The 14,293-nt window shown below is 50.3% G+C and overlaps 6 protein-coding genes across 6 annotated transcripts; 4 read left to right on the top strand and 2 right to left on the bottom strand.

Moving 5' to 3' along the window:
* Positions 1 to 411: 411 nt before the first annotated feature.
* Z518_08058 (uncharacterized protein) lies at positions 412 to 3,643 on the bottom strand (the record flags this gene model as incomplete). Its single annotated transcript, XM_013413801.1, has 2 exons — positions 412 to 684; positions 731 to 3,643. The coding sequence occupies 2 exons, from the start codon at positions 3,641 to 3,643 to the stop codon at positions 412 to 414; spliced, it is 3,186 nt and encodes a 1,061-aa protein (XP_013269255.1).
* Positions 3,644 to 4,398: 755 nt separating this feature from the next.
* On the top strand, positions 4,399 to 5,380 carry Z518_08057 (uncharacterized protein; the record flags this gene model as incomplete). The annotated part of the gene is made up of 2 exons (XM_013413800.1): positions 4,399 to 4,438; positions 4,497 to 5,380. 2 exons carry the CDS (start codon positions 4,399 to 4,401, stop codon positions 5,378 to 5,380), a joined length of 924 nt encoding a protein of 307 aa, XP_013269254.1.
* A 286-nt stretch (positions 5,381 to 5,666) lies between these two features.
* Z518_08056 (uncharacterized protein) lies at positions 5,667 to 6,834 on the top strand (the record flags this gene model as incomplete). The annotated part of the gene is made up of 2 exons (XM_013413799.1): positions 5,667 to 5,979; positions 6,032 to 6,834. 2 exons carry the CDS (start codon positions 5,667 to 5,669, stop codon positions 6,832 to 6,834), a joined length of 1,116 nt encoding a protein of 371 aa, XP_013269253.1.
* Positions 6,835 to 7,547: 713 nt separating this feature from the next.
* Positions 7,548 to 9,089, bottom strand: Z518_08055 (uncharacterized protein; the record flags this gene model as incomplete). The annotated part of the gene is made up of 4 exons (XM_013413798.1): positions 7,548 to 7,626; positions 7,678 to 8,263; positions 8,310 to 8,893; positions 8,953 to 9,089. 4 exons carry the CDS (start codon positions 9,087 to 9,089, stop codon positions 7,548 to 7,550), a joined length of 1,386 nt encoding a protein of 461 aa, XP_013269252.1.
* Positions 9,090 to 9,804: 715 nt separating this feature from the next.
* Z518_08054 (uncharacterized protein) lies at positions 9,805 to 12,034 on the top strand (the record flags this gene model as incomplete). The annotated part of the gene is made up of 2 exons (XM_013413797.1): positions 9,805 to 10,439; positions 10,492 to 12,034. The coding sequence occupies 2 exons, from the start codon at positions 9,805 to 9,807 to the stop codon at positions 12,032 to 12,034; spliced, it is 2,178 nt and encodes a 725-aa protein (XP_013269251.1).
* A 479-nt stretch (positions 12,035 to 12,513) lies between these two features.
* On the top strand, positions 12,514 to 14,192 carry Z518_08053 (NADH-ubiquinone oxidoreductase 51 kDa subunit, mitochondrial; the record flags this gene model as incomplete). The annotated part of the gene is made up of 3 exons (XM_013413796.1): positions 12,514 to 12,873; positions 12,951 to 13,938; positions 14,023 to 14,192. 3 exons carry the CDS (start codon positions 12,514 to 12,516, stop codon positions 14,190 to 14,192), a joined length of 1,518 nt encoding a protein of 505 aa, XP_013269250.1.
* Between the last annotated feature and the right edge of the window lie 101 nt (positions 14,193 to 14,293).

Raw genomic sequence — 14,293 nt, 5'->3', positions numbered from 1 at the left:
CTAAACCAAACCGGCGATGAAATAGTGTACAATCGACAGTGATGAAAAGATGAATGAGAGAAAGACTGGCGATTGTTGCAGACCAGAGCGTTGATTAAAGAAGAGATGGATGAATGAAGAGGTCTGCGTTGGTTTGCAATACAGTTTTGCGGTTTGCAGCGCGTCTGGTCTGCAGGGCCAAATTTCGAGCAATGACGTTGTCTTCACTTTTTATTGGTGCGGGTGCATATGCCTGCACCTTCGCTGCCTCACAAACATCAAAGTTTCGCTCTCAGTTCACATTGGGCTACTGAACGAGACATGATCTCTACAATACGACTAAATATCTCATTGCCTCAACGGGAGATTATGGCCATAACTCCAAATACTAACAGTCCAGTACCGAATGAAGAGACGCCACCTTTTCTCCCATTACTCCTGCCAGTTCACTTTCATCGAGCTTGGATGTGGAATACTCGTGCTCTCCTCAACATTGAGATAAGTAATTGTATTGTCCTGTCTTAGGCGTCGAAGTCGGCCTGTGGCGCCCGCTGGCCGGCTCACCTTGTGAAGTTGGCAGAGCACTTCGAGCATTGCGCTCACAATGGCTTTGCCTAGTTGGGCTCCGAGAGATATTTCAACCGCTACAGGCCCGTTTGCCTCGGAGGTCGTACCACCATCACCAGTCACCGCAGTCTGCCGGCACTGTCAGTTCAAGGACCTCGTAAATGGGTGCCTGAATGGTACTTACTGCTTCACAGAGAACAATCTGTCCTGGAAAAAGTTCAACTTGACGCCCTTCATCTACGATGATTTTCGATGATGCTGCTTGCCTGAAGAGGGGTGTCGATGGCAGTATGCGGCAGATGTCATCAACACATGATTGAAATTTGCCCGAGGACGTAGTCCCAGTTCTTGGCAATTCCTGCAAGTCCTGGAACTTCGCTTGCCCGCCACCGAAAAGATAGTCGATGCCTTCGGCAGATGCGCGTGATTGCGTAACGAAGATCCTTGCGGCCAGTGGGAGAATTTGACTCCATACGATCTCAGTTGGCGATAATCCGCTTTTCGAGACTGCTTGGATGGCCTGAGTAGCATAGCTTCGGAGCTGGACAGTGGAATGTGAGTGGAGACCAAAATTTCCTCTGATGAGACCGTCGACGTCCTCCTGAACGTGCTCTGCCAGCTGCCGAATCCCCCTTTGCTTCTTTTTCATGATAACAAAACGATGTGCCGAACTTTGCTCTGGGCTTGTGCAAGCATACACAGCAGACAAGAGTGTGATAATGTCAAACTCATCGTACTTGTTACGACCTTTTCCATTGGAACCCAACGGCAAGAAAAAGACATTGGCCACGAACCGTGCGTGAGCGACATTGAAAACATCACGTATGACATCAACCTGCCGAGTTCCCCCAACTTGGTAAGATTCACTCTTCACCAAGCTTGCAATGGTGTCTTTGTAGAAAGTAGCTGCAGCACTTTGCAGCCCTTCATGTTCCATCAGTTTCTGGGCGAGTATTGGAGCTTGTTCACGACTCTTTTGGAGACCGTACCCCGAAGAAAATGCCAATGGTTCCCAAGTGGAATGGAAGGCACTCGTATCATTAGCCACTGCCCTGCACGCCTCGACGGATTTGAAGATCGCCGGTGCTGGGAGGTCCATGGGCTTGTCGAAGTTGTAACGGTCCGCTTTCTTCAGCCCAGTTAATATTACCTTATTCTCCTCGGGAATTACCAATGGATAGTGTGCATAGATGGAGTTTGGTCGATAACTGTTGGGAAACGCATTGAGGACAAGCTTGTAGAAGACGCATCCGTAATTAATAGACAAATCATAACTTGCTTCATTGAAACCCCAATTTGTCAGATTGGCTGGTGTATAGTCAACCGTGTAGAAGCGATCCCCGCGAACAAGCGCGACTGCATCCGACAAGATTGCCCGAGAGGTGGTGAAGTTGGTGCACAGTCCGCTTCCAGGCAGTTTTGATTCTTTGGCGGCCTCAACGATAACCCCGGGGTAGATCTCGACGTTGTCAGGGTGGCCGTAGAGACGTCGAAGCTGCTCCGCAATTATCGGATCGGGATTGATATCTTTGAAAGTCTCATGGGGTTGCAGCTTGAAATATTCCCGGAACTCATTCAAGCTGGCCAAATTCCAGGATCGACTCTGTATTATCCCCAGGATTTCCACATTCTTGAAGATCGCCGGGACGTGACCAGCGCCATAGCTACCCGCGATGTCCGAGACAGACGCTGTCCATATTGCTGCCAGCTTTTCATCGGGGAACTTGTTATTTGGTAGCCGGCTAAGGCCGGCAAATTCCCTTTTCAATGGATCTGAGCTCAAAGTCTTTGCCCACCCATCAAGTGCAGAGAGGAACGCACCCAGACTTTGAGTCGGGTAGTCTCCGAAGAGTGTGGTGTATACGTCCTTTGTCCACTGTTCGTCTCTTTCCGAGACACAAGCATGCCACCGATAAACGAGGTTGAATTCAGCCGAGACAGAATTTCCGGTCGCTTCCGGGATTTTGTGGCCAAAAATCGCCTTTCCTTCCTCGGATCTCGGGTCCAGATTCCACAAACTGTCCACTCTATTCAAGTTGAGAATCGTCCTGACGTAGTCTTTCAAGATAATGTTGACGTAGAGGCCCGTTGTGACCAGTCGTGCGGTCTGGAACAGGGCCTCGTCATAGAGCGCTTGGGCATTGGGAGGTTTTGGCGTGCCTTGGGGATTGAGGATCCTCGAAAAGCGGCCATTTTCATCAATGAGAGCAAGAGTCTCTGCAACGTGATTATGGAAGCGATTGAACATGATAAGAAGTACTCCCACGCCCGGGGGAAAACCCAGGATCCGGACGTCGGCAAAGCAATCGGGCTTCAGCATGCCGTCACGCATGGCCCGGACGGACTCTTGTTCTTTCTGACTGCTTCCGTAGAGAGGAGCGAGATCGAGATAGGAGGAAGTGTCGGATATACTGTAGTCTTCATGATTGGTGTGAAAGATGTCGTGAATAATGATCGATGCTACATAGAACAACACACTTGAGATTTTGTTGGGATGGGGTTGGAACTCCTTTCGCACCAAAAGGCTATCAAAAACAAGTCCAGGATCAGGGCGATCAATGGGTTGCATTCGCCTGGGACGTACGGTCCGAGCATAAGGCTGGCCAGCGGCGCCAAGATGAGGCCACAGAATGTTGTTATTGGAGCCATCAGCCTTACGGTAGATGTACTCCGTACCAAGATACGACTGGGGTGGATGTTGTAGGTCTGTCCACAATTGATTCAGAAATGCGTTGGTCAAAGTGGCGCTGGTCCTGCTGGTCACGGGAAGGTCTGCTGCCAGTTGAATGATCCGTTCCATGAGATAGGTTTTGTCGTCGACGGGTTCGCCATCCACACCGATCATAGCCACGTCTGCGACTGTCTTGATATTCTTGAGGTTGAAGGCTTTAAGGACTTCCAAGACTTGGTCGGATCGCTTGCTGTCGCTCGACGAGGCAGAGCTGCATGTGTCAGAAGACCGTCGCCGTTCATCTTCGGCCGGCTTCGGGGCCGATGGTGGTGGCGGAGGTTTTCTGGAAGCTGCTTTCTCTGAGTGAGGTTTAGAGCTGTCAGGGATGCAGAGCATACCCTTCAGTTTGGAAAAGATGGAGGGCATATTGAATCTGTCGTTGCGCCGTTCAACGCAACGATTTGCACAAAGAGCGGGAGGAGAGACTGCAAAGATAGGTGAAGAGTTATTGCAGAAGCGACAACAGAAAGCAAACTAGAGCTGGACCTTGTAGTAATTGGCATGGAGCTCACCAACCTAAGGTAGTACAGTCAACTCAGTGACAGGTCGATTAGAAGTAGAACTCATTCAGGGGGAATGACATTTTTACCATTTTTCACATTCTCAGCCAGCCCCTTGACGGCCTGAGAGGTCTGGGGGGGGAAAGCCACCAATAGTGTCGAGCTCAGCTGCAGGCCTCTTCGGAAAAAGCTCAGTATTCAGTGGAAGGTCAGGCAACGCCTTCAGTTTTGACAAGTCTGGGCCCTGTGAAAGACCATAGCTGGCGGCTATTGGAGATGCAGAAGAAAGGCTGGGTGGGGTAGCGAGACAGAGGTGTACCTACATGGCAGCGGCCCGATGCCGCAGCTGCTTGTCCATGGTACCTACAGTAGTATTGTCTCTTGTATGTACCTGTCCTTTAAGTTTCCGGGTATGGTGCCACAGAAAGCGCGGCACTCCAACGAAAGAGCACCAGCTTTCTGCCACTCAGGGGCCACCAAACTCAGCTTGCACCTCACCCACAACAGCGCCAAATATTTTTGGAGCCAACTTGCATCACCATCGCTGAACTTGGACTGACTCTTCGTAATTCACCCCCGAGCATCTGCGTTCATCCATTGGCAAAGCCCGATCCGATCACCATGAGCTCAAAACCCATCACGCTCCAAATTCGGCCTCGAGGTAAGCGTACATGACATTCTGGATACAGCCCTGTGCCTGCACTGATTCTCTTTCCAAGGGAAACCTATCAAGTCCTTACCCGAAACTATTGATCTCCCTCCAAATGCCACCGCCGCCGACGTCTACTCAGAACTCGCACGACAATCCCAATATTCTGCCCATCGACTCCGCGTCACCAAAGGCTCAGACGGCAGCGTGATTGTCAATTCCAAAGACACGTCGGTATACTCTACTGGCCTGCGAGATCAAAGTACAGTTTATGTGAAAGATCTTGGAACACAAATCGCATGGCGAACTGTCTTCATTATCGAATACCTCGGGCCAATCCTCATACATCCGTTGGCATTGGCCCTCCGACCCTATATATATCCTTCAGCAGCCAAAGACCCCTCGCAACTTCAGGTCATTTTATGCTGGCTGATTTGCCTCCATTTTGTGAAGCGAGAGATGGAGACAGTCTTTGTTCATCGTTTTTCGGCCGCTACCATGCCTATTCGGAACATCTTTAAGAACAGTTTTCACTACTGGGTTCTCTCGGGAATTTTGACGGCAGCTTTTATTTATTCCCCATCCTCTGCCGCAGCTCAAGAAGCAAACCCTCGACTCCTATACCCGGGCCTGTTTCTCTTCGTCCTTGGCGAAGTGGGAAACCTTTCAACGCATCTCACCTTGCAAAGACTAAGAAGTGCGGGCGGAACAGAGCGTGGGATTCCGCAGGGCTGGTTGTTCAATCTCGTCACATGTCCCAACTATCTCACCGAAACTATCTCATGGATTGGGGTGTACCTGGTAAGCGGCCTTAGCTGGGGGATTTTGATCTTCCTCCTTGTCTCTGTTGCTCAAATGGGTCAGTGGGCAAGCAAGAAGGAACGGAGGTACCGGAAGGAGTTTGGGGACAAGTACAAGAAAAAGCGCTACACCATGCTCCCAGGCATTTGGTAAACCCAAAGGGACAATGTATTTCAGTCAAGACTCCGCAAAATGGCCCTCAATGCACAAGTACCAGTAGGGTTTAGACAAATCTTTGTTGCTAATGTGTGGCCTCTTGGCGGTGTCTGATCAAGGAACAACCTTTAAGACGCAAGTCCAAGCACGCAATGTGGAGCGGCCCTGAGGAAACTCCATCTTCACCTTCACCCTCCGTGTCTACAGTCCGTTTGCTTCCATGAAAGCCACGATGAGTTCTTTAATTCTTGATTGATCAACTCTTTCCTCCGCAGTTGGCGACATGCACTTCGCGCTCCCTCCGCGCAAGACCTCCCATCCTCCTCCATATGCACGATACGCTCCCACTGCATCCACCCCTCAACGACGGCGCAAGCAATTACAACTTCTCGGCTTCGTAGTGCTAGGACTACTGGCCCTGTCCCTGGGCCTAAAGTTCATTCTTTCCGGCTCCGCGGAAGATCCCGACGATGGTCCGAGTGCAATTGAAGGCCGTCAAGATATCGTCCTCGTTACCGTCTTTGACCACGAGTCAATGAGCGAAGACTACATGCGAATGGTCAGAGCGAACCGAGACCATTACGCCACTCGACATGGTATGTGCAGTGCCCTGTGTTGGGCCTCCATAGGAAGACTCATACTCTGCAGGATACAAGAATTTCTACACAAATATATCCAGATACTCGCCCCTGGTCGACCCTGCTCCCTCGTCGTGGTCGGTCATCCCAGCCCTCCGTCATGCCTTGACAGAACATTCGTCAAGTATTTTCTTCTGGTCCCTGTCTGCAGATGCACTGATAACCAATCCTTCACTATCGCTCGAGTCTCACATTCTACAACCACTTGACTCTCTAATGCGGAAAGATGTCCCGGTTGTTCCACCTGATTCGGTCATTCATACATTTTCATACCTCAAACCCTCTCGCACACACCTCATCCTTTCTCAAGACGTGGATAACCTTGCACACACCTCATTAATCCTCCGCAACACACCATTTACGCCTAGCACGGCGGACAATTGGGCCCACTTCTTCCTCGATGCATGGTTCGACCCATTATATCGCGCCTACGCGTTCCAGAAGGCAGAGAATCACGCCCTTGAACATCTCGTCCAATGGCACCCGACCATCTTAGCCAAGCTGGTCTTGATTGAACAGCGGAAGATCAACTCATACAATTTCGCTACTCCCCCGACTCGAGATCCATTGACAGGCGAAACTCGCACTCACGATAGTATGTGGCAAGAGGGAGACTTTGTTGTGAATTTGAAAGGATGCAGGGAGAGTGAAAAGCGTGACTGTGAAGAGGAGATGCTGCATTACTTTTCTCGGTGGGAGAGGGAGGTCGAACGGCTGGAAGGAAAGAAACCAGACCATAGCGTGCGGCCTCCAAAGCCTCCGAAACAACCAACGAGAGAAGGGAATAGAAAACAAGGTGACGGGAAATCATGAAAGGTTCTCTGAAGAGGCGAGGCTTGGGAGTAATTCCTTGGAAAGAAACGACGCCGGGAAAGAAAGCGTTCCGTTCCCTTCCTGTTACCGGTGTCTTGGTTGACAGCTCGTCACTCCTTGTAGGGTGATGGGCCACGAGTTTGGCGTATGGCGTTCGTATAGAGGCATGTCGGGGGCCTATTTGCGAGCAGATCAATAGAGAGTTTCGAAGGATTTTAGACTCTGGCCTACCGCACAGCGACGGCGACGAAAATGGATGTACAATAGAGCGATCAGCTGCTCCAAAAACTCACAGATTTACGAATTGAATTCCCAAAAACTGGTCTCACGCTGTGCTCTCCTGGTGTCTCCACTGAGGCGGAGAGTGAATCAATATGAAAACTGGCGTTCGGAAAAATCATCGCCATCGACCATCGAGGGGAACATCTCTGTGCAGGTAGAGGTTCTCACTTCCTTACACCCTGGTTCGGGTCCCAGGTTGTTAAAAAAAAAAAAAAAAACGGGTTTTCCTCTTTTTCCTTGGTTGGAAAGAAGTTGGATCGGATGCGGAAACGATTGCCAAGATCGGGGGCCAGGCTGAGGAAACTCTCGGTAAATCTGTGGATACAAAGGCTGCCGGTCTGAACTGCTCATTTGGCTACGTGGCATGTAAGACGATCGTTTCTCTTTTATTTCCTTCTCCCCTTTGCGCAGAGCGTCTAGGAGTCTCAACATCAGTCAAAATCTCCTCTATCAGCCCGCAGCCTGTCATATCTCAGCACGGCCCCAAGTAGTACTTGGGTACCAATAGCACTGATTCATCGTCAAAATACATATCTCGCACAAAAGGTGAATAGGACTTACCAATCTTCAGGGCTACAATACTCTTGAGGGTTATGACTGACTCCGTCCTTGGTCGGGGTGAAGATCATGCTCGTTGGACAGCGGCGACTCGTATAGCAACTGTCATGGCCAGCTCCACTGATCATATATCTCCACAGCTCTCCATCTTCTGCAGTCATGGGCAGGTCTTGACAAACATCTTTAGCGCTAGCTTCGACAGCGGCAATGCAATCAGGGTGGAAATTCACGGCTGGGCTGTCGACGAGCTCCTTCCATCCAATCTTGCAGCCCTTTTCACTTTCCTTCTCTGAGATCCTTGAGAATGCCTCCCGACACGACTTTTCAATCTCAGAGAGCTTCTCGTCCACCGTGTGCCGGATATCCAGGGTAAAGGTAACGGTGTGAGCCATGGTATTGATAGAGCCCGGCTGACCGGTCAAGATTCCAGTCGTCGCCAGGCCACCGTGCTTCTTTGCAATGGCGTTGGATTCGACAATAAGTTTAGCCGCACATAGCATGGAATCCATTCGAGCAGGAAACGGGGTTGTGCCAGCGTGTGTGTCACGGCCCCTGACTGTGATTTCGAACCACTTAAATGCTTGCACACCTCGTCGTTGTCAGCGCGGGCTCCCGTAGCAGGATTAGTCTGATACCTTTCACCACCCCAACCTTCCGTTTTTCGATCTCCAAACTCGGACCTTGTTCGATATGGAGTTCAAAATGACTGGCTATGGGCATGGCCTTGTAAGACGCGGGTTGTGGCCCAAGATAGCCGATTCTCTCGAGTTCCTGCTTCATGGTCCGTCGTTGACCATCTTCGCCGGGAGATACCTCAGCGAGGTCCCAAGCGGTCTCCAGAGGGACAGCCTCGGCCCACACACCAGACGAGACAGCCATCATCGGAAAGCGAGCGCCTTCTTCATTCGTCCAGTTGACAACACCGATACTTCCTTCAGTCTCGACGTTATTCTCATGCAACACTCTGAGTACTTCCAAACCGGCGTTGACACCAAGAATGCCATCATACCTTCCACCTGTTGGCTGAGTGTCGAGATGAGAACCCATCATGATAGGAGGCGCCGAAGAGTTTTTGCCCGGTCTAATGGCAAACAAGTTTCCCATCTGGTCAACACTGGTCTTACAATTCAATGATTCGGCAGCTGCCATGAACCAGTCGCGAATTTGCTTGTCGGCATCATTCAGACTTAGCCTGGCCATCCCGGTCTCCGTAGGGTGACTATTCATCGTTATTACCGTTGTTTTCTTTTTTCCTTTGCAGCCCTTTGGAATACATACTCTCCATATCGATGAGCTGCGCCATATTTACATCCTGTATGGATAGCATCCATCAACCGGGACCGGTTCACCTTCAACGTCGAAATATCATGCTTTGAACGTGTCCCATTGACACCGTTGATTCCATTCACAGCCATATTCTTGGTTTTCAACTGCCTTGGAGGAGCTAGGACTGCGTGTGCAGAACGAGGCTAATGGTTCCAAAATTCAATATGCGGCCGGGGGTGAGAGGAGAAACGGACATGGGCGAAAAGAGAAGTGAGCAACCATTTATACTTCCTAATCAAAAGGCCGTGAAGAGGTATCAACGAGTCTTCCTTTGCGATTGATACGGCATCGAAAATAACCTTGACCAGGTTCAAGGACTTGTCCGCTCATCCATTCCTCCTGAACTTCGGGGTTGTTTGGAGCTGGGAGCCTTGGAGAAGGCCGAACTCGCTTACTCTCGCGCTTTTCCTCATCAAGATCAGAGTTGGCATCTTCTCGTCGAGGAGGGTCTTGCCTGGAGACCTTCAGTATCTTGTTCAATGATTCATTTCCATGTCTGTAGTCGAGACGTAGTGGCCCATCTCCTGCGAACACGTTATGACACAAATGAGGGGCAAACAACTGTCAAAATAACTTAATATTAAATTCCATGTCACACAAAGGGCCGTTTTTTCTCCTCTCCCTTTTCTCCCTTTCTCCCTTTATCGCAGCTCAATTCTACTTTCTGACCGCTCCTTCACTTCCACATGTGGTTCCTTTCTGAAGCATTTCTATGTCCGTATCATTCATTTTTCATTTCATTAGTTCCAGCTTACCTTTTCGCAGGGTTTCCGGTGTTGTGATCCCGTTCGCGTACAGTTCAGTATGGAGCCTAATAATACCAGCCTGGGTCGGGGTGTCGACGACATTCAAGCACAAAGGGCGACGATTCCTATGCCTATGGGTGAGCAGACCGTCAAAGCCACTGATATCTTTGATAATCATCGGCAGCTTGTCGACTGGGTTCTAGCCAATGATGGATACTTTCATCCTGACGCTCAAATTGCCTTTAGTATACGCAAGGGCTTCCATGCCGTCGTGGTGGATGGCACGAGGCTCGTTTCTGGAACTCGAGTGGCGAGTTGTCCCATGCGAATTACACTATCAGTTCTGAATGCTCTTGATATTTCACCGTTTTCAAGTCATGGCACTCATTTCCCAGAGTCTTTCCTCCGCAGCCATTCCCCCAAACCTGAATCTCTACAGGCTTTCTTTTTGATGGAGCAATTGGTCCTTGGAGAGAAATCTTGGTGGGCTCCTTATATTGCCACCATACCTACTGTGCAAGAGGTGACAGACTTACAATTCGAGGAAGAAACAGACGTGGTTTGGCTTGAGGGTACTAACCTCAAGAACGAGCTGTCGACTCAGACTGCCAAGTGGAAGGAGATGTATTTGCAGGGCATGGGCGCCCTCAAGAACCTGCGCTGGCCGAACGCTCTCAACGGCGAATACACCTGGTACGTCAGAACTGACCGATCTCTCTGACCAGCTCCACTCATGTCTGAACAGGTCTCGTTTCCGGTGGGCTGCGACGATGTTTGGTAGCCGATCTTTCACTTCACAAGTCCTTGAAGACACTCTTCCGGCAGATCAAGCTCGATATCTTCATCGTCCTGCCGGCGAAGATGCCCCATATAGTCTCGTGGAACTCTTTTCTCACCGGTTTGCAGTTCTCCTTCCACTTCTAGACCTCCTCAACCACAAACCAGGGGCAAAGGTCGAATGGCAAGCCAGGTATAGTTTTGTCGGTCTCCAAATCCTTGAGACGTACGAATCCGGGGAGGAGCTCTGTAACAATTATGGTCCCCGCGACAACGAGGGCCTGCTTCTGGCGTATGGCTTCACGATCCCGAACAACCCCTTTGACCACCTTGTGATCAGCATCAGACCGCCTCCTGGATCGCCATTGGCCATGGCTCGAACGTGGAAGCCTGATCTCCGGTCAGATCCAGAGAAGCGGTGCTTCATTTTCAACCACCTACATCCACAATCGACATCAGCAATAGCATTAGAAACGTCACTTTTCTCCTTCGATTTGCTAGACAGTATCTCGGTCTTGTGTGCGAATGAGCGTGAGCTCCAAACCATGTTTTCGAGACAGCAGACATTGATGAGCTACTGTCTTGGTGAAACGTCCAAGTTTGAAGACGGTCGAATCATTTTGGCAACCCTAAGCCAGCTGCTGAGAGATTGCTCTGCACGTGCCGAGAGACTGAGAGCCACGGATCCAGCTCGAAAGACACCTCCTGTCGAACCTCTCAATTCGAAACAACATCATGCAAAGATCTATCGGGATAGTCAATTGGATATAGTCGAAACAGCCGTCGCCGTCTGCAAGTTCGTCCTCAAGTCAGCTTCAAGCGAGATTTCAGCCAAGGATATCCTCGATCAATTGCAACCTCAATTTTCTGCCTTTGTTTTCCAGAATCTTCAAACTCTTACCGCACGACACAAACGCCTTAGTCATCAATTTGAACTTCTCACTTGCGAGGCCATCCTAGCGATGCTTCCCAACAGTCTATCTTCGACCGTGAAGAAATGTTTATCTGAGCTAGAAAATATTCTTGATTCTACCGCCAATGGAGAAGGCCAGAGTCTAGTAAATCTCGATAAGATTCGCCTTGCGGTCATTCTTTCAGCATTGTACGGCGAATATGCTTATGGAACAAAACTGCCACATCGAATCACTGAATGGGTCCACCAATTGGCGGAATGGTATCCACCACATGGGGATTCATGGGCACATGTCCCCACGCTTGGACCATGGGCTCCAGGCGAGGAACCTCCAGCGGCATTAGTGAGTCTCCTTGCAGCCCGAGCTGCCATGTCTCCAACGATGCCTGTTGATTCCAACATAAAACGATGGCTGCGACCGGAGAGGATATGTTGGGGATGGAATGTCATGGAGGAGGAAATGGTACGAGTTCCGACAGACATCTTGGGATCGAGAGAAGCAGGCGCTGGTTCAGGCCAGGAGTCGACATCTATTCTAATCTATTGGCAGCGGTACCAGGAATACCGGAGCTGGCTGAATCTGCAGATGTCAAGATGAAGTGGATTTATTACGGAGCCCATATCTAGCCTTTGGAACAATGTAAGAAGGGGGGAAAATTGTCTCAGCATCTCAGACCCTTCTGGCGGCGCCAGAAGGGTCTGAGCTCTAATACGTGTAATGGGCCTTTCTTAACGTCCGTCAGATCAAAAGTTTTACTAGTAAGATTCTTCTGCACTATACTTCACCGTGACTGTCATTCAAGTCATTTAAACGTATTTCAAAAATTACTCATACTGATTATATGTCATTACATAATGAAAGCGAAGGACAGGGGTTTTCGCGTACTGGAGCTCTCCAAACTGCGTTTTACGGCAAAGCATTTAATCTCACGTAGCACTTGCTGGCAGCCAATCACCACGGCCCCATTGGACATTGCCAGACGACATCGACGATATTGACTTCAATAATAACGGACTGCTTCTCTTCTTTTCCACTCACTCCCACGGGTGTTTCACGACAAACACATACCGACCGCCATGATTGTTCGGTCTTCAGCCACTAAGACCGTGGCTCGAGCGGCTGCGAAGACAGCTTCACGATCTGCCACCCCCCCCATTGCCGCCACAAGCTCCTCGACCCTCCAAACCCGCTCCTACGCCACCGTTCAAGAAGGACAACCTCGGCAGAGAAGATATGGAGGTCTGAAGGACCAGGATAGGATATTCCAGAACCTCTATGGCCATCATGGCACGGATCTCAAGAGCGCAATGAAATATGGGGACTGGTACAGGACCAAGGACATCATATTAAAAGGCCATGACTGGTTGATCAACGAGATCAAAGCGTCGGGTCTGCGAGGAAGAGGTGGTGCTGGCTTTCCTTCGGGCTTAAAATTCGTATGTTCCATACCATTCTCGCTACGGAGGCACCAGGAAGAGACACAAGGCACTGATATCAGGACACCCCTTTCTAGTCATTCATGAATTTCAAAGGCTGGGAAAATGACAAAAAGCCCCGATACCTTGTCGTCAATGCCGACGAAGGCGAGCCTGGAACCTGCAAAGACCGGGAAATCATGCGCAAGGACCCGCAAAAGCTCGTTGAGGGATGTTTGGTTGTCGGCCGCGCCATGAACGCCACAGCAGCATATATCTATATTCGCGGCGAATTCTACCACGAAGCTACTGTCCTCCAACGAGCGATCCAAGAGGCATATAAGGAGGGTTTAATCGGTAAAAATGCATGCGGATCCGGATACGATTTCGACATCTACCTCCACCGCGGCATGGGTGCCTACGTTTGTGGCGAAGAGACTTCCCTAATTGAGTCCCTCGAAGGCAAGGCCGGTAAACCTCGTCTGAAGCCTCCTTTCCCAGCTGCTGTCGGACTATTCGGCTGCCCTTCTACAGTCACAAACGTCGAAACCGTCGCAGTCTGTCCTACCATCGTCCGACGCGGAGCGAAATGGTTCGCTAGCTTCGGCCGCGAACGTAACCAAGGCACCAAACTCTTCTGTATCTCCGGCCACGTCAACAACCCGTGTACGGTGGAAGAGGAAATGTCGATCCCCCTCCGCGAACTGATCGAAAAACACTGCGGCGGCGTGCGCGGCGGGTGGGATAACCTGCAAGCCGTGATTCCCGGCGGCTCCTCGACCCCGATCTTGCCCAAACACGTCTGCGATGACCAACTAATGGACTTTGACGCGCTCAAGGACTCGCAATCTGGTCTAGGCACTGCGGCGGTGATAGTGATGGACAAATCTGCTGACGTCGTCCGCATGATTGCCAGATTGAGCGCCTTCTACAAACACGAGAGTTGCGGCCAATGCACGCCCTGTCGCGAAGGCAGCGCCTGGACGGCCAAGATGATGGAACGTTTCGAAAAGGGCCAAGGCCGTATCAGAGAAATCGATATGCTACAGGAGCTCACCAAACAGGTTGAAGGACACAGTATTTGCGGTAGGTTTTTCCCCGTTTCACCTCTGAAACTCTCGCCCTCAAGAAGATTATGGACAGTACTGATCCATTTTCTGTCTTTGACAGCTCTGGGCGAAGCCTTTGCCTGGCCTATTCAAGGTCTCATCCGACACTTTAGACCTGAACTCGAGAAGCGTATGGAAGAGTATGCCTCAAGTTCAGGTGCCGAAGCACTTGCGGGCGGCTGGGAGCATGATGCTGCAAAGAAGGGGTTGCTTGTTGCTCCGGGGCAATAGGATGCTTTGTTCCGTGCCAGGAAGGACAGATGGCTAAGGGGAATAAAAAGGATGGAAGCTGCATCCAGTCAAGGCCAAAAAAAAAAAAAAAAAGCAGAACA

Source organism: Rhinocladiella mackenziei (assembly GCF_000835555.1).
Source record: "Rhinocladiella mackenziei CBS 650.93 unplaced genomic scaffold supercont1.6, whole genome shotgun sequence".
In the NCBI taxonomy this organism is placed as follows: Eukaryota; Fungi; Ascomycota; class Eurotiomycetes; order Chaetothyriales; family Herpotrichiellaceae; genus Rhinocladiella; species Rhinocladiella mackenziei.
Note: the sequence above shows the minus strand (reverse complement) of the source record. Positions and strands in the feature narration are given on the sequence as shown.